General features: G+C 48.4%; 1 protein-coding gene across 1 annotated transcript in view; it reads left to right on the top strand.

Annotated features, from left to right (window-relative positions):
- The first annotated feature begins 4,678 nt into the window (after positions 1-4,678).
- The window catches only part of dnah12 (dynein axonemal heavy chain 12), a 127,454-nt gene continuing 106,211 nt past the window's right edge, over positions 4,679-25,921 (top strand). Inside the window, exons 1-14 of the mRNA XM_033036586.1 lie at positions 4,679-4,800; positions 5,765-5,940; positions 7,338-7,428; positions 7,569-7,595; positions 10,299-10,488; positions 15,946-16,021; positions 18,921-19,079; positions 20,271-20,466; positions 21,112-21,300; positions 21,668-21,830; positions 22,712-22,803; positions 23,485-23,663; positions 24,633-24,768; positions 25,706-25,831. Of these exons, the coding sequence (XP_032892477.1) occupies positions 5,765-5,940; positions 7,338-7,428; positions 7,569-7,595; positions 10,299-10,488; positions 15,946-16,021; positions 18,921-19,079; positions 20,271-20,466; positions 21,112-21,300; positions 21,668-21,830; positions 22,712-22,803; positions 23,485-23,663; positions 24,633-24,768; positions 25,706-25,831 (1,800 nt within the window). The 5' untranslated portion in view covers positions 4,679-4,800. The remainder of the gene's footprint in view (positions 4,801-5,764; positions 5,941-7,337; positions 7,429-7,568; positions 7,596-10,298; positions 10,489-15,945; positions 16,022-18,920; positions 19,080-20,270; positions 20,467-21,111; positions 21,301-21,667; positions 21,831-22,711; positions 22,804-23,484; positions 23,664-24,632; positions 24,769-25,705; positions 25,832-25,921) is intronic.

Below are 25,921 nucleotides of genomic sequence, written 5' to 3'. Positions count from 1 at the left end.
AAGGTATTAACCAGAGGGTTCAAGCTTTGTCATTTGATGGTTATGTCTTTTACTCTCTTGTCAAATGCTTGCATTGCCCAGAAAGTGGTGAAGGTTCCGTGAGCAGTCAGCCCAACCTGTCTCAGGTAGCACTCTTTACAGTTAGACTTTAGACACTATCCTACACACTAGACAATTTACAGAAGTCAATTAACCTACCAATCTGCCAGTCTTTGGAGTGTGTGGGGGAACCTTCTTCAGACTGATGTGAGTTTTATGTGATTAGTTTGGAGAACTAAAGAATGGAAAAGTGAACTAGCCCACAGAATCATCGCTGATTATCAATCACCCGTTACTAGTTCAATGATATCGCACTTTCACACCCACTCCCTACACATTAGGGGCAATTTACCAAGAGCAATTAACCTACAAACCCGCACATCTTTGAGGTGTGTGTACAGGGATATCTGAAGCACTCAGAGGAAACCCACGCGGTCAATGGGAGAATGTGCAAACTCCACCCAGTCAGCACCTGAGGGCAGGATCGAACCCAAGTCTCTGGTGCTGGGAGGCAGCGGTTCTACCTCCGCACCACCGTGCCAATCAGTGGTTCATTCCCTGACAACCTCCTTCTACAAGGTATACTTCAGCAACTCGATGGGCTGGGAGATTGCCACCTTCACGTCAACCCTGTTTCAACTAATGCAATCAACCTGACGTGCACAAACAAATAGAACAAGTTGACCTATAACTTTAGGCTGTGCACGCCATACGCAAGAAGAAGAGGCAACATGGTGGAGTTTTCTCTGCTTAGACTCAGAGTGATACAATGTGGAAACAGGCACTTCATCCCACACCTGCCAGCATTTTGTCCATATCCCTCTAAACCTGTCTGACTTTCTTAAATGTTGGGATAGTCCCAGCCTCAGCTACCTCTGGCAGCTTGTTCCATACACCCACCACCCTTTGTGTGAAAATGATACCCCTCAGATTCCTATTAAATCTTTTCCCATTCACCTTAAATCTTTTCCCCTTCACCTTAAAATTATTTCCCCTTCACCTGAATGCTTACCAGGATAAATGCAGTTATGATAACTACTAACACAATCCAGGACATGTTTAAGAAAGAACTGCAGATGCTGGAAAAATCGAAGGTGGACAAGAAATATCTTCGCTCCATAGATGCTGCCTCACTCGCTGAGTTTCTCCAGCATTTTTGTATGCCTTCGATCCAGGACATGGCAATGTTTGGCTGGTATTCCATTCCTCATTCAAAACATTAGTTCTCTCCACCTACACCTTGTATCTACGGAGTACATTGCACTACATTAATTTGCTAAGGAGATACAAGAGAATTCATGTGCTGGAATATTGAGCAAAACACAAAGTGCTGGAGTAACTCAGTGGGTCAGGCAGCATCTGTGGAGAGTAATGGGCAGGTGCCGTTTCGTTCAGGACCCTTCCAGACTGAGAAGGCTACTCTGTCGGCATCTCCCAGACCTGCAATCTCTTCCATCAACAAGCGCTTCAGGTATGTTGGAGGAACACTGCTATCTGTACATACACCACCTGCACTGTTTCTGTTCAATCCAACTGGGTCTAAATCCAGGGAATCTCTTCTAACTCTTGCTGGATTATCTTTTACCTTCACCAGAGCCACTGCAACACTTCGAGGTGGGGGAAGGGGAGAAACAAGTGCTAATCCCTTTGGGGCAAAAGCAATAGAGCGGGAATTTTAGTTAACTAAAATGGGAGAATTAAGCGTTCGTACAGTTAGGGTTGTAAGCTGCCCAAGCAGAATATGAGTAGGAAGGAAATGCAGATGCTGGTTTACACCAAAGGCAGACAAGATGCTGCGGAACAGGCAGCATCTCTGGAGAGGAGGAATGGGTGACGTTTTGTCGTCAGTTACTCCAACATTTACTCAACAGTGAGTTAACTACTCCAACATTTTGTTAAGAGTCAAGAGTGTTTTAATGTCGTATAGATACATAGGGGTGGGAGATTGCAACCTTCACGTGGTCCACCCTGTTTCGACTAATGCAATCAAGCTGACGTGCACAAACAAAAGATCAAATAGGACAAGTTGACCAACAACTTTAGGCTGTGCACGCCATACGCAAGAAGTAGACACATAGACAATAGGTGCAGGAGTAGGCCATTCGACCATTCGATGTGATCATGGCTGATCATCCCCAATCAGTACCCCGTTCCTGCCTTCTCCCCATATGAATGAATTAATGAATTAATCTCTTTATTGTCATTGCACATGGTACAACGAAATTTAAAAGTCAATCCCACGGTGCGATTCACAAGAGCAATTTTAAATATATAAGAAAAGGTAAAAATATATACATATTAAAAAAAAAATTACAGATAAATAACAATAGCAGCTGAGGTAGAACCATTCAGTTGAATGTGAGTGTTATTTCTTAGTTTGCATTGTTAAGTTCACGTATGGCTATGGGGTAGAAGCTGTCTCTGAGTCTGTTTGTGCGGGTTTTGAAAGACCTGTACCGTCTGCCAGAGGGCAGCAGGTGGAACAGGTTGTGTCCAGGGTGGGAAGGGTCCTTCAGGATGTTGGCTGCCCTGCCAAGGCAGCGAGAGCTGAAGATGTCCTTCAGGGAAGGCAGTGGGCAGCCAGTGATTTTTTGTGCGGTGTTGATGACCCTTTGAAGGGCTCTCCTGTCCGCTGCAGAGCAGCTGGCATACCATGTGGTTATACAGTACGCCAGCACACTCTCGATGGAGCAGCGGTAGAAGGACACCAGCAGCTTCTCCTCCAGGCTGTTTTTCCTGAGGATCCTCATAAAGTAGAGTTGCTGCTGGGCCTTCTTGACTGCTGTGGTGGTGTTTGTAGTCCAGGAGAGATCCTCCGTAATTTGTGTGCCCAGGAATCTGAAGTCTGAGACCCTTTCCACACAGTCCCCATTGATGAATAGGGGTTTGGGGGCTGCACTGTTCTTACGGAAGTCTATGATAATTTCCTTTGTTTTTGTGGTGTTTAGGATGAGGTTGTTGTCTGAACACCACGCTGCCAGTCTTTGGACTTCCTCCCTGTAGGCTGTCTCATCTCCTCCTGAGATACGTCCAACCACAGTCGTGTCGTCCGCAAACTTGACGATGGTGTTGGTGGAGTGGGCGGGGGCACAATCGTGGGTGTAGAGGGCGTAGAGGAGGGGGCTCAACACACAGCCCTGTGGGGAGCCGGCGCTGAGTGTGATGGGGGTGGAGAGGTGATGGCCCAGTCTGACGGTCTGGGGGCGGTTAGACAGAAAGTCCTTGATCCAGAGGCAGATGGGTTGGGAGAGTCCTAAATCCATGAGTTTGGTGACCAGTCTGCTGGGGATGATTAAGAATATTGAAGGTGGAGCTAAAGTCAATGAAAAGCATCCTCACATAGCTCCTGGTGTTCGAGGTGGGTCAGTGCAGTGTGAAGAGCAGTGGCGATGGCATCCTCAGTGGACCTATTTGCTCTGTAGGCAAACTGGTGTGGATGGAAGGTGGGCGGGAGGCTGGCTTTGATGTGCTGCTGGACCAGCCTCTCGAAACACTTCATGATGACTGGTGTGAGAGCGACCGGTCGGTAGTCGTTAAGGCCGCTGATAACAGGCTTTTTTGGTAGTGGGATGATTGTGGCAGACTTCAGGCACGGTGGGATGATGGATTTGGACAGGGACAGGTTGAAGATTTTCGTGAAGACCTCGGAGAGCTGGTCTGCACATTCCTTCAGAACCCTTCCTGTCACGCCATCCGGGCCGGCAGCCTTCCTCGGGTTCACCTCCCTGAGCACCCGCCTCACTTCATGCTCCTGCACAGTGAGGGTGTAGTTGTTGTTGTTAGGGGCTGGTGGGAGAATGGTGACGAACTCTTCTGGTTCTGCCTCTAAGCGAGTAAAGAAGCAGTTCAGCTCCTCTGCCAGTGAGGCGTCGCCGTCGGCCGTCGTGCTGTTGCTGGGCTTGTAGTTGGTGATGTGCTATCCCTTGATTCCGCTAGCCCTAAGAGCTCTATCTAACTCTCTTTTGAATGCATCCAGTGAATCGGCCTCCACTGCCTTCTGAGCCAGAGAATTCCACAGATTCACAACTCTCTGTGTGAAAATGTTTTTCCTCATCTCAGTTCTAAATGCCTATCCCTTATTCTTAACATCCCAGATAGTACAATGAAATTCTTATTTGCAGCAGTACAACAGAATATGTAAACATAGTACACTGTAAACAATATAATAAACAAGAAAAAATGTTCAGTGTGTGTGTATATATATATATATATACACACTCACACATATATATATATATATATATGCACGCATACATAAGGACACATAAAAACAAACTCTTAAAGCAGATTATGAGTTGACCCAAAATCTGGTTGAGTATATTTCCTATATATTTCAAAAATATTTTTTATGGGAAATAAACATATATGTGCAAATCAAAACAAACGTACAAAAAAAAGACTGTGCATTGCGAATGTAAAACTCTTCAGTTTCTCTAAGGTTGGTACCAGGGCTGGTCATGTGTCGGGGGGTGAGTGTGTCACAGGCGGCGGCACGTGTCGGGGGGAGAGAGTGTTATAGGCGGCGGCACGTGTCGAGGGGGAGCGAGTGTTGCGGCCAGAGTCACGTGTCTGGGGGGGTGTTTCGAGAGGATCACGTGCCGTGGGCGGGGACTCGCCGTATCCATGGCGACCAGGTTGTTTGCGGATGTGGGCAGCGGCGGCTCGCAGCCTGATGTCCCCTCAACCTCGACTCAGCCTCCGTGTAGCTCAACCTCCCCTCCCCTCAATCCTGCCCCAGCCGCAACTGAGCCGGGCGGCAAGGTGGGTCTCCCCCAGAGGGTGGTGTGTACCCTGGAGGGAGGTGTGTACCCTGGAGGGAGGTGTGTACCCTGGAGGGTGGTGTGTACCCTGGAGGGTGGTGTGTACCCTGGAGGGAGGTGTGTACCCGGGAGGGTGGTGTGTACCCGGGAGGGTGGTGTGTACCCTGTGTGTCTCCCCTGAAGGTGGTGTGTACCCTGGAGGGAGGTGTGTACCCTGGAGGGAGGTGTGTACCCTGGAGGGTGGTGTGTACCCTGTGTGTCTCCCCTGAAGGTGGTGTGTATCCTGGAGGGTGGTGTGTACCCTGTGTGTCTCCCCTGAAGGTGGTGTGTACCCTGGAGGGTGGTGTGTACCCTGTGTGTCTCCCCTGAAGGTGGTGTGTACCCTGGAGGGATGTGTGTACCCTGGAGGGTGGTGTGTACCCTGTGTGTCTCCCCTGAAGGTGGTGTGTACCCTGGAGGGATGTGTGTACCCTGGAGGGTGGTGTGTACCCTGTGTGTCTCCCCTGAAGGTGGTGTGTACCCGGGAGCATGGTGTGGGTGTGTACCCTGGAGGGAGGTGTGTACCCGGGAGGGTGGGTCTCTCCAGGGAGGGTGGTGTGTACCCTGAGCTTTGACCTCTCAGGACAGAAGCTGCTCCCAAAGGCGGTTCCCGCTTCATTCTCCCCAACAAACAATGACCGTGGAAAGCATCGCCACTGCTAGCGCACAACGGCAATAACGTTAACCACTGATGGGCAATCTCGCTTTGATTATTAAACATGGCTTTAAGTGATTATTCACCAATAACGATGAATGTGTTTGTATCATGTCCATGCTTTGCCTGCTTTATAAACTGGAAAGACTTTGAAAGATCCTACTGGTCAGACCTGGAAGTAACAAAACAGGAGTCGTGAGGGTTGAATTCTTAAATGATATTTTGGTGTAATTCAATGTTGTTAATTTTATTTTCTACCCCATTCATTTAGATGAAGGCCACAAAGAAAGTCAGAAATGTCTGTGCACCTCAGAGTGACGACATTCGGAGTCGGCTTCCTCCCATTCATCCGACACCCGAATCAATTGTGAATAATGAAATTTCCACAAGCAAACTCATGAGTTACAGTTCCAGCAACTATTACCAGCAGTTACTTGGCAAAATCATGTAAGTCGAACGTTTCGAAGTTGTCAGATTTATTTGAAAAGAGTTTCATGACCAGGTTTTCTGCCATTTTGGCAAGCACATGTCAAACTTTTGCTATTTAATGTCATTTGAATACATTATCAACATCTGATCTCAACTGCCTCACAGACACAGTGAAGATCTGATAGAGGTCTGAAATTATAAGAGGCATAAATAGGACAGGTGGTCAAAACCTTTTTCTCAGGGTGAAGAGGGTCAAAGGTTTAGGTGGCACAAAGGTGCAGCGGTAAAGCCTCTGCCTCACAGCGCCAGAGACCCAGGTTCCATCCTGACATTGGGTACTGTCTGTGTGGAGTTTGCATGTTCTTCCTGTGGCCACGTGGGTTTCCTCTGGGTGCTCCGGTTTCCTCATGCGCCCCAAAAGGCGTGCGGGTTTGTAGGTTGATTATCCCTCTATATATACACAATTGTTCGATTAACGTTAGACATACGTTAATTCAATTTAAAATACTGCATAGACTTTACTATTCAAAGATTAGATTAGATTAGATCAGATTAGATCCTTTATTTGTCATTCAGACCTTTCGGTCTGAACGAAATGTAAATTGCCGCTAAAGCCGGCGTGCTTTGTAACTTTGTCAGTGTCGTAAGTGGCTGCTATCTGTATACGTTGTGCATGCAAGCAAAGAATCTCACTGTGCTTGGTCACCTGTTACAATAAAGTATTCCTATTCCTAGACACGCAACAAAAGCTTTTCACTGTACCTCGGTACACGTGACAATAAATAAACTCAGGTAGGGCTCTTAAAAATAGCGGAGTCAGGGGATATGGGGAGAAGGCAGGAACGGGTACTGATTGAGGATGATCAGCCATGATCACATTGAATGGTGGTGTTGGCTCGAAGGGCCGAATGGCCTACTCCTGGATTGTCTATTGTTTAGTTTCGAGACTGTTATGATGACGAGTGCTTGTTGCCCACATACTCTGCCACCTTGCGACACCTTCCTCCACTATATTGACGACTACTTTCTTCAACACATGGATATATGGACCTGTAACACTCTGGTATTTTTCCCTTTGCACTAACTGCTGTAGTTCGGTTTAGTTTAGAGATACAGTGCGGAAACTGGCGGAGTCAGGGGATATGGGGAGAAGGCAGGAACGGGGTACTGATTGGGGATGATCAGCCATGATCACAGTAAATGGCGGTGCTGGCTCGAAGGGCCGAATGGCCTACTCCTGCACCTATTGTCTATTGTCTATTTTCACTCCACCTCAGTACACGTGACAATAAACTGAACTGAATGGAATGGATCTTTTCATTGTTTATAATAAATGCGTGACTTATTAGTTTGCCTGTACCTGCACGAAAATATTTCACCGTTAAAGACTTCCATTTGTGATTTATCGTGGGTAGGATTGATGATGCGCGTAGGATTTATGATGAAGTGATGCAGGAGATTGAGAAGAAAGAACCAACTCCTCCCGAACCTCAGTTTCCATCCACAGTGAGTGTTTACCTCAGATAGAAGGCTTCATTATTATAAAAACCTTCCAGGCTTTTGAATATTTTTTTATGGTGCTGTATAAAGTAGTTATTGGACCAAGTTACCCGTCCAGAGACACTGTTTGTTTTTTTAATTTGCAGATGAATAGCAAGCAGAAGCAGCAAAGGGTAAGTTCCAGCAAGATGCTTCCAAATAAAATATTTGTTAAAAAAATAAGTTATAAAAAATTAATTTTGAATCAACTCTATCGACAATAGACAAAAATAATAGGTGCTGGATCAGGCAATTCAGCCCTTTGAGCCAGCACCGCCATTCACTGTGATCATGGCTGATCATCCCCAATCAGTACCCTGTTCCTGCCTTCTCCTGTGTACTCTGGAGTATTGTGTGCAGTTTTGGTCCCCTAATTTGAGAAAGGACATTCTTGCTATTGAGGGAGTGCAGCGTAGGTTTACAAGGTTAATTCCCGGGATGGCGGGACTGTCATATGCTGAGAGAATGGAGAAGCTGGGCTTGTACACTCTGGAGTTTTGAAGGATGAGAGGGATTCTTATTAAGACATATAAGATTATTAAGGGCTTGGACACGCTAGAGGCAGGAAAAATGATCCCGATGTTGGGGGTGTCCAGAACCAGGGGCCACAGTTCAAGAATAAGGAGTAAGCCATTTAGAACGGAGATGAGGAAACACTTTTTCTCACAGAGAGTGGTGAGTCTGTGGAATTCTCGGCCTCAGAGGGCGGTGGAGGCCGGTTATCTGGATACTTTCAAGAGAGAGCAAGATAGTGCTCTTAAAGATAGTAGAGTCAGGGGATATGGGGAGAAGGCAGGATCATCAGCCATGATCACATTAAATGGCGGTGCTGGCTGGAAGGACCGAATGGCCTACTCCTGCACCTATTGTCTATAGTAACGTGATGGTTAATAATCCATTGATATTGTTTAGTTTCCCACTCCCTGTCCACTATTGATCCAATTATAAACACCAAACATCAAGAAATAAAATTACACTTTGGTTATTATGAGCTGAGTGTGAGTTTAGTTTATTGTCCCGTGGATAGCGCGCTACAAAGGCTTTTCACTGTACCTCGGTACACGCTCCTTCAACATCTGCAGCAAGATGCTGCAGATGTTCTACCAGTTGGTGGTGGCCAGCGCCATCTTCTTCACTGCCGTGTGCCGGGGCAGCAGGGCAAAGGCCGCAGACGGCAACAGAATGAACAAACTCATCAGGAAGGCTCAAACTGCGGAGCATCTTGGACAATACAGCTCACCCCCTCCATGACACACTGGTCAACCTGAGGAGCACCTTCAGCAACAGACTGGTTCCACCAAGATGCAACACAGAACGCCACAGGAGATCTTTCTTCCCTGTGGCTATCAAACTGTACAACTCCTCCCCCTTCTGCCGTGGGGTAGACTGATCCCCCCACCCCAATCTTTGCACATCCCCAATCTTTTCCACTCGTCACTTTAATTTCATGTTTCATGGATCTTGTGTTTTTATGACTGTTGGCAGATCCATTTCCCTCCTGGGATAAATAAAGTTCTATCGTATCGTATTGTGATAATAAACTAAACTAAACTAAGATATGTGGTGTTTAGGAAGGAACTGCAGATGCTGGAAAAATCGAAGGTAGACAAAAATGATGGAGAAACTCAGCGGGTGAGGCAGCGTCTATGGAGCGAAGGAATAGGTGACGTTTCGGGTCGAGACCCTTCTTCAGACTGAAGGAATAGGTGACGTTTTGGGTCGAGACCCAAAATGTCATCTATTCCTTCACTCCATAGATGCTGCCTGACCCACTGAGTTACTCCAGCACTCTGTGAAACGTCATCTATCCATGTTCTCTACAGATGTTATCCATTTTGGTGGCAAAAACAGGAAAGCAGACTATTATCTAAATGGTGGCCGACTAGGAAAAGGGGAGATGCAGCGAGACCTGGGTGTCATGGTACACCAGTCATTGAAAGTGGGCATGCAGGTGCAGCAGGCAGTGAAGAAAGCGAATGGTATGTTAGCTTTCATAGCAAAAGGATTTGAGTATAGGAGCAGGGAGGTTCTACTGCAGTTGTACAGGGTCTTGGTGAGACCACACCTGGAGTATTGCGTACAGTTTTGGTCTCCAAATCTGAGGAAGGACATTATTGCCATAGAGGGAGTGCAGAGAAGGTTCACCAGACTGATTCCTGGGATGTCAGGACTGTCTTATGAAGAAAGACTGGATAGACTTAGAAACTTACAAAATTCTTAAGGGGTTGGACAGGCTAGATGCAGGAAGATTGCTCCCGATGTTGGGGAAGTCCAGGACAAGGGGTCACAGCTTAAGGATAAGGGGGAAATCCTTTAAAACCGAGATGAGAAGAACTTTTGTCACACAGAGAGTGGTGAATCTCTGGAACTCCCTGCCACAGAGGGTAGTCGAGGCCAGTTCATTGGCTATATTTAAGAGGGAGTTAGATGTGGCCCTTGTGGCTAAGGGGATCAGAGGGTATGGAGAGAAGGCAGGTACGGGATACTGAGTTGGATGATCAGCCATGATCATATTGAATGGCGGTGCAGGCTCGAAGGGCCGAATGGCCTACTCCTGCACCTAATTTCTATGTTTCTATGTTTCTATGCTGCCTGACCCGCTGAGTTACTCCAGCACTCTGTGAAACGTCACCTATCCATGTTCTCCACAGATGCTGCCTGACCCGCTGAGTTTCTCCAGCATTTTTTGTCCACCCAAGATATGTGGGTGATGGAATATAAGAGGGTGATGTGTAATTTGCGAAGGTGGGGGAGGGGGGGTTGAAGAAATGCCAGGGGCTCTGGGGCGTTGGATGTTGCCTGCAGTGCCTCTCCTGCTGAGTTCTCTTCACTTTCAGCTGAACTACCTGTTCATGAAGCGTTGCGTGGAGAGCAGTCCTGTGGTTCCCATCCAGCAGCAGTGGCTAGACTCCATCCTGACCCTGGTGCCGCCGTCACTGAGAGAGGGGAAGATACGGGAGCTCATCGTGCGGGATCTGTTTGAAGAAGTCACCAAAGATTTTGAGAAGAGCATGAAGAGGTTTCTGGGTATGTATTTCAATACTAACCCTTTGATTCCACCCAATGATTTTTCTTTTCAGTTTTCAATTTTAGTTTATTGTCACGTGTACCGAGTTAAAGTGAAAACCAACCTGACCTCCGGGTGGCTCAGCACTTCAACTCCCCCTCCCATTCCGAAACCGGCCTTTCTGTCCTGGGCCTTCTCCATGGCCAGAGTGAGCACCACCGGAAATTGGAGGAGCAGCACCTCGTATTCCGCTTGGGCAGTCTGCACCCTAGCGGCATAAACATTGAATTCTCCAATTTACGGTAGTCCTTGCTGTCTCCTCCCCTTCTCAGCTCTCCCTTAGCCCTCGGGCTCCTCCTCTTCCTTTTTTCTTTCTTCTCTCCTATTCTGTATTATGTTTACTTATCTGTTGTGCTGCTGCAAGCAAGAATTTCATTGTCCTATCTGGGACACATGACAATAAACTCTCTTGACTCTTGGATAGACAAAAATGCTGGAGAAACTCAGCGGGTGCAGCAGCATCTATGGAGCAAAGGAAATAGGCAACGTTTCGGCCCGAAACCCTTGGGAAATAGGCAAAGTTTCGGGCCGAATCCCTTGGGAAATAGGCAACGTTTCGAGCCGAAACCCAAGGGTTTCGGCCCGAAACGTTGCCTATTTCCTTCGCTCCATAGATGCTGCTGCACCCGCTGAGTTTCTCCAGCACTTTTGTGTACCTTCGATTTTCCAGCATCTGCAGTTCCTTCTTAAACAGTGAAAAGCTTTTTTGTTGCGCGCTATCCAGCCAGCAGAGAGACAATACATGATTACAATCGAGCCTTTAACAGAGAACAGATACATGATAAGGGAATAAGGTTTAGCTTGGTTTTGTGTACAACCCGTTAAAATCATGTAACGGACCTCACCGAGGAGGCACACAAGTGTCACCACGATTCTGGCCAAAATTCACCAAACATTTTTGTGAAGGAACTGAAGATACTGGTTTATACCGAAGATACACACAAAATGCTAATAGACGCTGCTTAAGGGTCCGAAGATGGATCAACGACCAGAAACGTCACCTATTCCTTTGCTCCAGGGATGCTGCGAGTCCTGCTGAGTTACTCCAGTGTTAAACTTAAACTTGTTTTATTTGCAGTGAGACTCCATATAATTATTACATATACTGTGCGGCACGGTGGTGCAGCGGGTAGAGTTGCTGCCTTACAGCGCTTGCAGTGCCAGAGACCCGGGTTCGATCCCGACTACGGGTGCTGTCTGTACGGAGTTTGTACGTTCTCCCCGTGACTTGCGTGGGTTTTCTCCAAGATCTTCGGTTTCCTCCCACACTCCAAAGACGTGCAGGTTTGTAGGTTAATTGGCTTGGTATGAATGTAAATGGTTGGTGTGTAGGGTAGTGTTAGTGTGCGGGGATCACTGGTCGGTGTGGATCCGGTGGGCCGAATGGCCTGTTTCCACGCTGTATCTCTAAACTAAACTAATCTAAACTAGACTCTAGAGAACAATTGATCACTTGAAGGCCCCAAAAATCTGCAGATGCTGGAATTTTGAGCAAAGCACAGAGTGGTGGAGGAACTCAGTGAGTCAGGCAGCATCTGTGGAGAGAAGGAATAGGTGACGTTTCGGGTCGTGTCTATCTTGTCTAACCAGCATCTGCAGTTCCTTCCTGCACACAGCAACTGTGTAGGGAATGGATTAGCTGCGTTTCAGGTCGTGGCCCTTCTTCAGACTCGACCGTTTAAATTGGCTGTGTAGAATGGCTGGGGGGGGGGGGGGGGCACCTATGTATATTTAACCACAGGCTGACGTGTGCCATAAGTGATAGGAGCAGAAATCATGTCTTCTCTGCCATTCAATCATGGCTGTTCCTCCTAACCCCATTCTCCTGCCTTCTTCCCAAAACCCCTGACACATGCACTAATCAAGGGTCTATAAATCTTTGCCTTAAATATATCCATTGACTTGGCTCCACAGCCTTCTGTGGCAAATAATTCCACAGATTCACCACCCTCTGACTAAGAAAAAACCCTCCTCATCTTCCTAAAGGAACGTCCTTTAATTCTGAGGTTGTGACCTCTAGTCCTGGACTCTCCCCACTAGTGGAAACATCCTCTCCACATCCACTCTATCCAGGCCTTTCATTTCCAGAAAGGTTCATCGAGGAAAGATAATTCTCTTCCTGATCATTTGCCACTGAACAAATACAAACATTTGTTACCGCACGTGAAACAGGATACGGCAGGCTAGAATGGGAGGATGTTAGAAGCAGTCATCAAAGATCACTTGAAAGATAGCGGAGTCGGAGAATATGGGGAGAAGGCAGGAACGGGGTACTGAATGTGGATGATCAGCCGTGATCACAGTGAATGGTGGTGCTGGCTCGAAGGGCTGAATGGCCTACTCCTGCACCTATTGTCTATTGTATGGGGCCAATATTGTATGGGACCTATTGTCTATTGTCTGTATCTGGAGTTGTGTGCAGTTGTGGTCCCCACATTATGTGCAGGATGTGAAGGTTTTGGGGAGGATGCACAGGTGGTTTAGGCTTGTTGGTTTAATTTAGTTTAGTTTAGTTTAGAGGACACGCTAGAGGCAGGAAACATGTTCCCGATGTTGGGGGAGTCCAGAACCAGGGGCCACAGTTTGAGAATAAGGAGTAAGCCATTTAGAACGGAGATGAGGAAACACTTTTTCTCATAGAGAATTGTGAGTCTGTGGAATTCTCTGCCTCAGAGGGCGGTGGAGGCCGGTTCTCTGGATACTTTCAAGGGAGAGCTAGATAGGGCTCTTAAAGATAGCAGAGTCAGGGGATATGGGGAGAAGGCAGGAACAGGGTACTGATTGGGGATGATCAGCAATGATCACATTGAATGGCGGTGCTGGCTCGAGGGGCCGAATGGCCTACTCCTGCACCTATTGTCTATTGTATGGGGCCAACAATAAACCATACCAAGTTTAACAACCATTTAACGGGCACACTGTTCTTCCTGCTTGTTGGTCTGAGCTGTGTAGTCAGATGAAATTAAAGAACTGTTCGTTGCACACATACTGCCCACTGACATGTTATTGTTTATCTAGGATTAGTTTTAGAGATACAGCGTGAAAACAGCCCTTTGGCCCACCGAGCCCACCCTGACCAGTGATCCCCATACACTAGTCTGAAGAAGAGTCTCCACCCGAAACGTCACCTATTCCTTCGCTCCATAGATGCTGCCTCACCCGCTGAGTTACTCCGGCACTTTTATCTACCTCCCACGTACCAGCACTATCTTACACACTAGGGACAATTTATGGATGTCAATTAACCTACAAACCTGCACGTCTTTGGGAATGTGGGAGGAAACCGCAGCACCCGGAGAAAACCCACGCGGTCACGGGGAGAATGTACAAACTCCGTACAGACAGCACCTGTTGTCGGGATCGAACCTGGGTCCCTGGCGCTGTGAGGGGGCAACTCTACCGCTGCACAACTGTGCCACCTGCTTATGTTTGAACAGAGGTTATTAATTAAAAAATTGGTGCTTTGCCCTTTACAAGGAGCATGGGATTGCAACTATTCATCTTTCACAATCCCTGACTCCGCTATCCCAATAACCCTTTCTGGCTTAAGTCCTCCCTCCACCACCTCCAGTGGAATCTGAACCAGGAAATGCAACTGGAACAGTTAGCTCGACATCTGATCACCCAGACAATGTGGTATAAATATTGGGTTACATATCTATTCACAGTGGACAGAATGAGACCACAGTTGTATAAGCTGATTTTCATTGTCAGATAAATAGTTTGGTCAAATTTGAGACTTTCTACATTGTTATAGAAGGTAATTACACTGAAATGGACTCGACCTAACTTGTGAAAATAGAGGAGGGACAGTGTAATCCGGTGGGTATATCTGGAGAACATGGATAGGTGACGTTTCACGGAGTGCTGGAGTAACTCAGCGGGTCAGGCAGCATCTGTGGAGAACATGGATAGGTGACGTTTCACAGAGTGCTGGAGTAACTCAGCGGGTCAGGCAGCATCTGTGGAGAACATGGATAGGTGACGTTTCACAGAGTGCTGGAGTAACTCAGCGGGTCAGGCAGCATCTGTGGAGAACATGGATAGGTGACATTTCACAGAGTGCTGGAGTAACTCAGCGGGTGCAGCAGCATCTGTGGAGAACATGGATAGGTGACATTTCACAGAGTGCTGGAGTAACTCAGCGGGTCAGGCAGCATCTGTGGAGAACATGGATAGGTGACGTTTCACAGAGTGCTGGAGTAACTCAGCGGGTCAGGCAGCATCTGTGGAGAACATGGATAGGTGACGTTTAACATTTACAGTGGTAAGGTAGTCCGGACCGCATGGAGGCGCTGCCTCTTGCCATTAGGGCCCCGAGAGAAGGCGCTGGTGGTCTCCAGGTTTCTTTCTGGCAGCCCAACGTTGGACTTGAAGAGGCGACGCTGGTGGTCTCTGGATTATCCTGGCGGCCAGTCTTTGCTCCAGTTGATGTGTGGGGGTGGGGAGTTTGTACCTTCCTCCTATGACTGCGTGGGTTTTCTCCAGGTGCTCCGGTTTCATCCCACACTGCGAAGAAGTACAGGTTTGTCGGTTAATTGTCCTCTAGAAAATGTGTAGGGAGTGGATGAGAAAGTGGGACAACATAGAACTAGTGTGAATGGGGAATCGCTGGTCGGTGCGGACTCTGTGGGTCAAAAGACCTGTTTCCGTGCTGTGTCTCTAAACTAAACTGAAGCATAATCAGCTGGATCAGGGTCCTTGTTCGTTTGATCAGAGAATTCCACAGACTCACCACTCTCTGTGAGAAAAAGTGTTTCCTCTGCTCCGTTCTAAATGGCTTACTCCTTAGTCTTAAACTGTGGCCCCTGGTTCCGAACTCCCCCAACATCGGGAACATGTTTCCTGCCTCTAGCGTGTCCAAGCCCCTAACAATCTTACATGTTTCAATGAGATCCCCTCTCGTCCTTCTAAACTCCAGAGTGTACAAGCCCAGCTGCTCCATTCTCTCAGCATCTGACAGTCCTGCCATCCCGGGAATTAACCTTGTACAGTGGAAGCTCTTTGGTGGTGTGCTGACCAGTTAGCAGCAGTCCGAAGAAGGGTCTCGACCCGAAATGTCTCGAGACACGCTGCCTGTCCTGCTGAGTTATACCCAGCATTTTGTGTCAACCAGCAGAAAGACTGTACATGATTACAATCAAGCTGGTGAACAGTTTTTGTTGATGAACAGAATGTTTTTATATAGTGTAAGTTTTAGATTTTTATTTGTGTTTGAAGTTCATAGATCATGTTCATAAGTGATAGGAGCAGAATAAGGCCATTCGGCCCATCACGTCTTTTCCGCCATTCCATCATTGCTGATCTATCTCTCCCTCCTGAGTCCGCTCCAATCAAGAATCTATCTATCTCTGGCTTAAGAATATCCGTTGACTTGGCCTCCACAGCCTGAAGGCACTTTGAATTTTGTGTTTCAGTGAGGAGTGTTCTTGTGAAGCCAGAAGTGAAGGGGCTTGAGTATGAAGATTCGGAACCACTTCCACAGGAACCCACGTGAGTACCAAGGGCCGGCTACAAAACAAAAGGTTTCATTTGTGTTCGGTTAATCATCTTTGTCCTTGAACATGCCAGCACCTCTCTGGACCAAGTTCTCCCCATATACTTCCAGATGTAAACTAGAATTATTTACTGCAGGGATCAGTTCACTGGCATAGCACAAGAACCACCGCCTGTAGTTTAGGTTAGTTTAGACAAGACACAATCGGTGCAGGAGTAGGCCATTCGGCCCTTCGAGCCAGCACCGCCATTCAATGTGATCATGGCTGATCATCCCCAATCAGTACCCCGTTCCTGCCTTCTCCCCATATCCCCTGACTCCGCTATTTTTAAGAGCCCTATCTAGCTCTCTCTTGAAAGCATCCAGAGAACCGGCCTCCACCGCCCTCTGAGGCAGAGAATTCCACAGACTCACCACTCTCTGTGAGAAAAAGTGTTTCCTCGTCTCCATTCTAAATGGCTTACTCCTTATTCTTAAACTGTGTGTGGCCTCTGGTTCTGGACTCCCCCAACATCTGGAACATGCTTCCTGCCTCTAGCGTGTCCAAACCCTTAATAATCTAATATGTTTCAATGAGATGCCCTCTCATCCTTCCATAATCCAGAGTGTACAAGCCCAGCTGCTCCATTCTCTCAGCACATGACCAGTTTAGTTTCGTGATACAGTGTGGAAACAGGCCCTTCGGCCCACCAAGTCCGTGCCAACCAGCGATCACCTGTACCATTAGTTTTATCCTGGGAACAATTTACTGAAGCCAATTAACCTGTAATGCCGTACGTCTTTGGCAGTGGCGGACTGGGTCTGAAAATATTGGTTGCCAGGAGACAAAGGGGGCCCACTTCATCAGGGGCCCACTTCATCAGGGGCCCATTTGCCATCGGGCAAGCTGACACACTGGCCAGTCCGCCACTGGTCTTTGGAACGTGGGAGGAAACTGGAGCACTTGGGGAAAACCCACGTGGTCACGGGGAGAACGTGCAAACTCCGTACAGACAGCACCCGTAATCAGGATCGAACCAGGGTCTCTGGGGCTGTGAGGCAGCAACTGTACCGCTGCGCCACCGTGCCGCCCTAAAGAGTAAACATATCTGTCCTGCTAGAATGAAGATTGTCCCCCCCATAACTGAAGTTAGCGCAGGTAGTATAAAACCGCCCACTGCCAGTAGAACCATGAATTCCATCGGCAAAATGAATTCTAATCAGAAGATGACCACAAAATGCTGGAGTAACTCAGCGGGACAGGCAGCGTCTCTGGAGAGAAGGAAGGGGTGATGTTTCAGTCTGAAATGTCACCCATTCCTTCTCTCCAGAGATGCTGCCTGACCCGCTGAGTTACTCCAGCACTTTGTGTTCACGTTTTATGTAAACTAGCATCTAGTCCCTAGTGGCGGCGCGGCTCTGGCTGCAGCGGCTCTCCGGCAGTCCTGTTTGTTTTGTGTTTTTTGGGTTGTTTATTTTCGTTTTGGTTAGTCTAGTTTTGGTTTTTAGTTTCTGTTTGGGGGGGGGGGGGGGTTGAAACGGGGCTTGCTGTCTCTCCCTGCGGGGGAATGCGACTTTTATGTCGTATTCCCCTTCTCTGCCTCCGTCTGCGCTGAGGCCTAATGGCGGAGCTGGCGACCTCGAGGCTCAGGAGGCAGAGCCCGCCAGGACTCGCACTGAGCTCGCTCCCGTGAGGGCGGCCCGGCTCGGGGCTGGAACAGGGCTTCCGTGAGGGGCTGTGACGCTCCCGTGAGGGCGGCCTGGCCCGAGGAAGGAACGGTGCTCCTGTCGGAGTGGCCGAGCTCGGGGAGGTACGGCGTTCCCAGCCCGAGGGAGGAGCGGCGCCCGGTCGGGGCGGCCCAGCCCGAGGGAGGAGCGGCGCCCAGTCGGGGCGGCCCAGCCCGAGGGAGGAGCGGCGCCCAGTCGGGGCGGCCCAGCCCGAGGCTGAGACGGTAACGGCACTCACGTGAGGGCGATCCGGCTCGGGGCTGGAACGATGCTCCGGTGGCTTGCACGGTGTTCTGGCGGCGGTGGCCTGAGTCCGGGGTTCGGCCGCGGGGCAGCGGCTGCGTCAGCAGGACTGGTGAGCGGCAGCTTCGACCACCCCGGGCCGCGGTGTTTGAGCCGCGGGACAGTTGTAACATCGCCCGGGGGGTATCGCCTCAGCGCAGAAGGAGAAGAGGAGGGAAGAGACTGGAGACCTAAGACTTTTGCCTCCATCACAGTGAGGAGATGTTGGGTGGACTCACTGTGGTGGATGTTAATATGTGTTTATTGTTGTTTTTTATTGTATTGTATTGTATTGTATGTATGACTGCTTCAATTTCGTTCAGACTTCGGTCTGAATGACAATAAAGGCTATCTAATCTAATCTAATCTAATCTAATCTAATCTGCAGTTCCTTCCTACTCCAATCATATAACACAGACACAGTTATGCTGCTGCAAGTAAGAATTTTATTGATCTGCTTCAGTACATATGACAATTAAACACTGTTATGTGCCCGATGTTGGGGGAGTCCAGAACCAGGGGCCACGGTTTAAGAATAAGGGGTAAGCCGTTTAGAACGGAGACGAGGAAACACTTTTTCACACAGAGAGTTGTGAGTCTGTGGAATTCTCTGCCTCGGCCGTTGGAGGCCGGTTCCATAGATACCTTCAAGAGAGAGCTAGATAGGGCTCTTAAAGATAGCGGAGTCAGGGGATATGGGGAGAAGGCAGGAACGGGGTACTGATTGGGGATGATCAGCCATGATCACATTGAATGGCGGTGCTGGCTCAAAGGGCAGAATGGCCTACTCCTGCACCTATTGTCCAATATCCTGAAATCTGTATTTTCTCTTCTGATTTGATGTACGACGTTTTATTCCCTTTAATCTTCAATTTATTTAGATGCTAATCTTATCCCTTTCTGCAGCGGCTTGGACTTCTCGAACCCCTGGCATGAGAGCTTTGTAAAAGCTCGAGAGGAGATAAAAAAACATCTCTACATCCTACACCCAGTGCTGCAGGCAGTTTTGGATTTAGGGTACCTCACCTTTGCCCACCTGCTGCTGCTGGACCTGTCCGATTGTAGGTATGTAAAGGCATTCTTCAAAACGCTAACATTAGAAGGGTCTCGCCCCGAATCGTCACCCATTCCTTCGCTCCATAGATGCTGCCTCACCCGCTGAGTTTCTCCAGCATTTTTTGTCCACCTTCGATTTTTCCAGCATCTGCAATTCTTTCTTAAACATTACGCAACGGGTCATTTTAAAATCGCATTTCATTGGTAATGAAGTTTATAAAACTAGAATTTAAAAATCATTAATGGTATTTAAATTAGACGGTAATTAACTCAGTGGGTTTTTTTGTAGTTGAGTCCACCGAGTCCGCACTGACCAGCGATCCATGCGCATTAACACTATCCTACACACACTAGGGATGATTATTTCCACTTATACCAAGCCAATTAACTTACTAACATGTACGTCTTTGGAGTGTGGGGAGAAACCGAAGATCTCGGAGAAAAAACCACGCAGGTCACAGGCAGAACGTACAAACTCCGTACAGACAGCACCCGTAGTGGGGATCGAACCCGGGTCTCTGGGGCTGTAAGGCAGCAACTCTACCGCTGCGCCACCTAGTGGTGTAGGTTGGAACCAGATGCTGGTTTATCGCGAAGATAGACACAGAATGCTGGAGTAACTCAGCGGGACAGGCGGCATCTCTGGAGAGAAGGAATGGGCGACGTTTCGGGTCGAGACCCTTCTTCAGACTGAGAGTCAGGGGAGAGGGAGACACACAGATGTGGAAGAGTAAAGTGTGAAAACACAGATCAAAGGGGACAATGGTCAAGGAATCATGATCAAGAATGGTTCATTGTTGGCTGAGGGGAAGGTGACAACGAGGTACGATCAATAATATTTAATCAGGAGGACAGTGGAACTAGTCGGGGAACCAGGGTGGGGGGGAGGGACGGAGAGAGGGGGCAAGGAAGGATTAAGGGCTTGTCCCACTTGGGCGTCATTGGCACGTCATTTATGCGTCACGACGCGCGCATGGCGTGCATTACACGAGTGTGGCGTGTGGTGAGGCGTGGTGACGTAGGCAGAGACGCACGGTTGCGTGCAGCGCCCCGGGATTTTGGGATTCACAATATGACGCCCAAGTGGGGCAGGCCCTTTACTTGGAGGTGGAGAGATCGATACTCACTGCGTTGTAAGCTGCAAGTGAGTGGTTTTGTTCATTAGTTAACGATGTTTTAATGTTTTCATGATTGATTCAGAGGCAAAGGACCGATTGAATGTGAATCTTTCAAGAACAATGTGGTGATCGAGCACGGCAAAATGGAGAAGAAAATAATGACCACCTGGTACCCCAAAGTCCTCAGCCTCCTCACCGACAAAGACAAGATCAAGCAAATCAAGTCTGAGAGAATTGAATGCTTCTACTGCAGTGCCAGTGTGCTGATAGGTAATCAGGTAACCTGCGCTACAATTTATCATGGGCTCTCATAGTACCTATTGGCTCAGTTCCTGTTGGCTTAGGAAAAGGGGATATACCATGTAACTTCTCGAATTGCATGATCTTTAGTTTCGTTTAGAGTTACAGGCCCTTCGGCCCACCGAGTCCGTGCCGACCAACGACCCTCGTACACTAACACCATCCGACACACACGAGGGACAATTTACTATTTTACCAAAACCAATTAATCTACTAACCTGTACGTCTTTGGAGTGTGGGAGGAAACCGGATCACCCGGAGAAACTCCATGCAGACACGGGGAGAACGTGCAAACTCCGTACAGACAGCACCCGTAGTAAGGATGGAACCCGGGTCCCTGGCGCTGTGAGGCAGCAACTCTACCCCTGCGCCACCGTGCCAAAATACATCTGTTTTTATAGTTCTGTTTTAAAAAACACATAAATGATAATCTTAGCTGGACATGATCGAATGAATTAAAGACAAAAGTTTCATATGACATTTGTATTTCTTTCAAAGTGGAAATTCTTGCTAGATGTCACCAAATAGATCATCTTTTACGTCAAATGAAAAACTGATCAGGTTATTCATTATTGATTTTAAAGGTGATTTTAAACTCTTCTATATTTTTTTTGAAATCTAAGTTGCAAGAATTCCTTGGACGGACAGTGAAGGCCTACATCGACCTTTTCGATGACGTGGACAAGTACAAGATGCCCCAGTTTAAGATGGACTTAATCTTTGATGAAGACAAAATGGAATTCTACCCCACTTACTCGGATCTGGAGGAAACTGTTCTGTTTGTGATAACCAAGATAGAGGATGCCATGCAGGTAGTTTATCAGTGGGAGTTTATTGTCAAGTGTACCGAGGTACAGTGAAAAGCTTTTGTTGCGTGCTATCCGGTTAGGCAGCATCTGTGGAGAACATGGATAGGTGACGTTTCACAGAGTGCTGGAGTAATTCAGCGGGTCAGGCAGCATCTGTGGAGAACATGAATAGGTGACATACTCCAGCACTCTGTGAAACGTCACCTATCCATGTTCTCCACAGATGCTGCCTGACCCGCTGAGTTACTCCAGCACTCTGTGAAACGTCACCTATCCGTGTTCCCCACAGATGCTGCCTGACCCGCTGAGTTACTCAGGCACTTTGCGTCTGTCTTATTAAATTGCATTTTGTGTCTTTCCCTTCGATCAGAACGTCCTGACGGTGCAGTCCTGGCTGTCTGAGAATAACATGGACGAAATTGAGAACATCAAGGCCAAACCATCGGCTGACCTGCTGAAGTGGGCGTACGCAACCCTCAAAGTCACTGTCAAAAACAACTTCCAAGGAGCAGCTGAACATTTCCAACAGTACGGTAAGCTTTGTTGTCCTTGTTATTGATCTCAGTCTAGTTTAGTTTTGTTGTGAAGGTACAGCGTTGAAACAGAAGAGGTTATTTGTCTGGTGAGCTTTACGCTTTTAGTGAACTTGCTGACATTAACACCGAGAGTGGTTTACTGGAGACCCAAGATTAGGGTTGCCAACTGTCCCGTATTAGCCAGGACATCCCGTATATTGGGCTAAATTGGTTTGTCCCGTACGGGACCACCCTTGTCCCGTATTTGACTGCTACTACTCGGGTCGAGGGGACTGTCGGGTCGGAGCGCCACGTCCGGCCCCGCCTCACCCGTCCCGACGTAGTGCAGCCCATGGAGTGCAGCAGCAGCAGCAGATGCGCCGCGCCCGTGGCCCCGTCGGTCGGCAGCCCGACCAGGTGTCCGACCTTCAGACCTTCGCTTACCGCCGACACCACCACCACCACCACCCCTTCTCATGGCCGATCATCAGTTCATGAGTTAGATGGAGTGCTGGACTTTGCGCGCGGGCCAAAACTCCTCAGCTGGCCCGCCAGCTGGGCTTTGTGTGCAGTTCAGCACCCGGGCCAACTCATCATTCACCCAGCCACGGCCGAGTCGGTCAACGAGTTGCCGTGGGGAATTTGTCCCGTATTTCGACCTTTTGTCCCTTATTTGGGAGTGGGAATGTTGGCGGCAGTACCCAAGATTCAGCGGAGGTTGGAATCTCGAGCAAAAAAAACCCCAAGTGCAGCAGAAAGTCGGAGTGGGGAAGGTTCCTGACGTGAGATGTTGTCTCCACAAACCCCCCCACAGATGCTGCCTGACCCGCTGAGTTCCTCCAGCACTCTGTGTTTTACTGTGGTCGTGATGTATAAATGGCCTGTCTTTGTCTCCGTAGTCGATAACTACGACTGGCTGATAAACGGGACAGCTAAACAACGGATACAGACATTCATGGAGGAAGATCACACCTTTGATGAATACACCGAAGTAAGTTTATCTCAGAAAACACAGGCAGAGCAGGAACAGGCCCTTCGGCCCACAATGTCCGTGCCGAACACCATGCCAAGTTAAAGTAATCACCTCTTCCTGATGACCGCATGATCCATATCCCTCCATTCAATAGACAATAGGTGCAGGAGGAGGCCATTTGCCCCTTCGAGCCAGCACCGCCATTCAATGTGATCATGGCTGATCATCCCCAATCAGTAACCCGTTCCTGCCTTCTCCCCATATCCCCTGACTCCGCTATCTTTAAGAGCCCTATCTAGCTCTCTCTTGAAAGCATCCAGAGAACCTGCCTCCACCGCCCTCTGAGGCAGAGAATTCCACAGACTCGCCACTCTCTGTGAGAAAAAAGTGTTTCCTCGTCTCCGTTCTAAATGGCTTACTCCTTATTCTTAAACTGTGGCCCCTGGTTCTGGGTCCCCCAACATCGGGAACATGTTTCCCGCCTCTAGCGTGTCCAAACCCTTAACAATCTTATATGTTTCAATGGTTGAATGGTGGAGTAGACTCGATGGGCCGAATGGCCTAATTCGGCTCCTTTGCCCGATGGCCGTGTGATCTCACCTGAGCGCTATGCCTTTGGGTCTGATATTTCTTACATCCAATGCAAACCTAACATTTAAACAGGTCCCTTCCCATAATGACCAAATAATGTGTGTGAAGTTTATAGACCAATTCCGCCACCTGGCTCTGGAGATCATCAGCCTGCAGAAGGTCGCTCACTTCCACATGGTGCGGCTCGAATGCGAGGACATCAAACACGGGCTCTCGGAGAAAGCAAAGGGCTTTGCAGAAATGCTGTTGGACGGGCTGGTCGCGAAACATCGAGAGGAAAACGAGCGGTGAGTCGGCACGACAGGCGGAAATCAACGTCTGAAATGGTCAATGAATGTCGATTTCAGTTGTTCATTCTGAAAATGCACATATGTGCTTGGACCAGAACAGCACAAGAACAGGCAACTACAGGCGACTAGTTTGTCGCCACATGTTCGCTAGGTGGTCGCTGTGAGTCGTCTCCTCAGTCGCTTAAAAAGGCGTAGCGTCTTTCTGGTCGCCGCTAAATTTTCAACACGTTGGAAAAAAAATTCGGCGACAGTGGGTTTGACGCCAATGAGCGTAGCTTGACTTCTCCTGCCGTAGATGCTGATGTAGGTAGTCGCCAGGAAGGCGTAGGTTGCCGCCGGTTTTTCGGCGACCTGCTACGACTATGACAGTCGCCCGCAGTTGCCTAAAACATCGGCAAGTGGGACAGGCCCATAAATACCTTCAATGTTGAAAAGAATTGGTTAATGTTTCACAGGGGAGTTGAGAAAAATAATGAGTCTAAAGCAAAAGAAAATGGAGGAAATGACCGAAAACCTAATCAAAGAAATGTCAACTTTGATTAAGGATGGCAGAAATGTAACAGCCTGGAGGAGAGGTGACGTTCCAGGTCGGGGCCCTTCTTCAGACTGATTGAAGGATCCTATCCCAAAATGTCACCTATCCATGTACTCCAGCACTCTGTGAAACGTCACCTATCCATGTTCTCCACAGATGCTGCCTGACCCACTGAGTTACTCCAGCACTCTGTGAAACGTCACCTATCCATGTTCTCCACAGATGCTGCCTGACCCGTTGAGTTACTCCAGCACTCTGTAAAACGTCACCTATCCATGTTCTCCACAGATGCTGCCTGACCCGCTGAGTTACTCCAGCACTCTGTGTCTTTTGGAACTGGCATAAAATACGGAGTGACAGAGCAACCATCAAAGGTTTGAACAAGAAGTGGGCTCCGAGATGAGCGTTTAATTTGTGATTTCTTTGTGTAGAATTTGTCAGGAGTTTGAGAATATTGTTGACAAGGCTCTGAACATTCCCGAGGCCACGAAGGAAATGCTGGAGATGATAGACTACGTGAATGAAGCCAAGAGTAAAGGCATCACAGCGTTGAATGAGAGAATTAAAGTAAGTAGTCAAATTCCTCTAAATGTTCCTGCGCCAGTTATTCTTCAGAAGGTGGAGAGGCGATCGGTACGGAGCTGAGGTTGCGAATTGTCGGCACAACTGGCACGGCCCATTTGAGTGGCGATAGGAGCAAAAATCAGGCTATTCGGCCCATCAAGTCTACTCCGCCGTTCAATCATGGCTGATCTATCACTCCCTCCTAACCCCATTCTCCCCCTGTGGCTCAGGCCCTCGAGTCCTGGCAACATCCTCGTAAATCTTCTCTGCATTCTTTCCAGCTTAACGACATCCCTCTTATCGCAGGGTGACCGAAGCCCAACGCAACACTCCAAGCGCGGCCTCACCAACGTCTTGTACAACTGGGGAGAAGGAATGGGTGACGTTTCGGGTCGAGACCCTTCTTCAGATTGTCTGAGTTACTACAGCTTTTTGTGTCTATTTTCTGGAGACACAGAATGCTGGAGTAACTCAGCGGGACAGGCAGCATCTCTCGAGGGAAGGAATGGGTGACGTTTCAGGTCCAGACCCTTCTTTGACCCGAAACATCTCCCATTCCTTCTCTCCAGAGATGCTGCCTGTCCCGCTGAGTTACTCCAGCATTTTGTGTCTACCTCCGGTGTAAACCAGCATCTGCAGTTCCTTTCTACACATCCCATACTTCTATACTCGGTGAAGGGCTGACTGATGGAGGCCAGTGTACCAGAAGACCTCTTTACCACCTATCTACTTGTGACAGCACTTCCAGCGCTCTGTGCACCCCTACTCCAAGACTTCTCTGCTCTACAACTCTCCCCATGGCCCGACCATTCCCACCGAAGGTTGAGTGTAGTTTATTATCAGCTACTGTATAGCGAGGTACAGTGAAAGGCTTTGTTGTGTACTAACCACAGTTATGTCCTGCTACAGTGTGACTGTGTCATAAACATTTGTTTTACAGGAACTTCACCTGAGACTGGAATATCTGTTGGACGTTTATATATTCGATCAGACAGACCTCGATCTACATGTCACCGTTCTCTTGTGGCCCAAGAAGATCGTACCTATTTTTGATGAAAATGATGACGTGAGTCAGGGATGGGCAACCTTGTTCTGCATCGGGGGCCGGGACGCATGTCTGTGAGTGGATGGCGGGCCACATCTATCACGTGTATAC

The sequence above is a fragment of the Amblyraja radiata genome, chromosome 18 (assembly GCF_010909765.2).
Source record: "Amblyraja radiata isolate CabotCenter1 chromosome 18, sAmbRad1.1.pri, whole genome shotgun sequence".
NCBI lineage: Eukaryota > Metazoa > Chordata > Chondrichthyes > Rajiformes > Rajidae > Amblyraja > Amblyraja radiata.
This window is presented reverse-complemented; position numbering and strand designations above follow the sequence as displayed.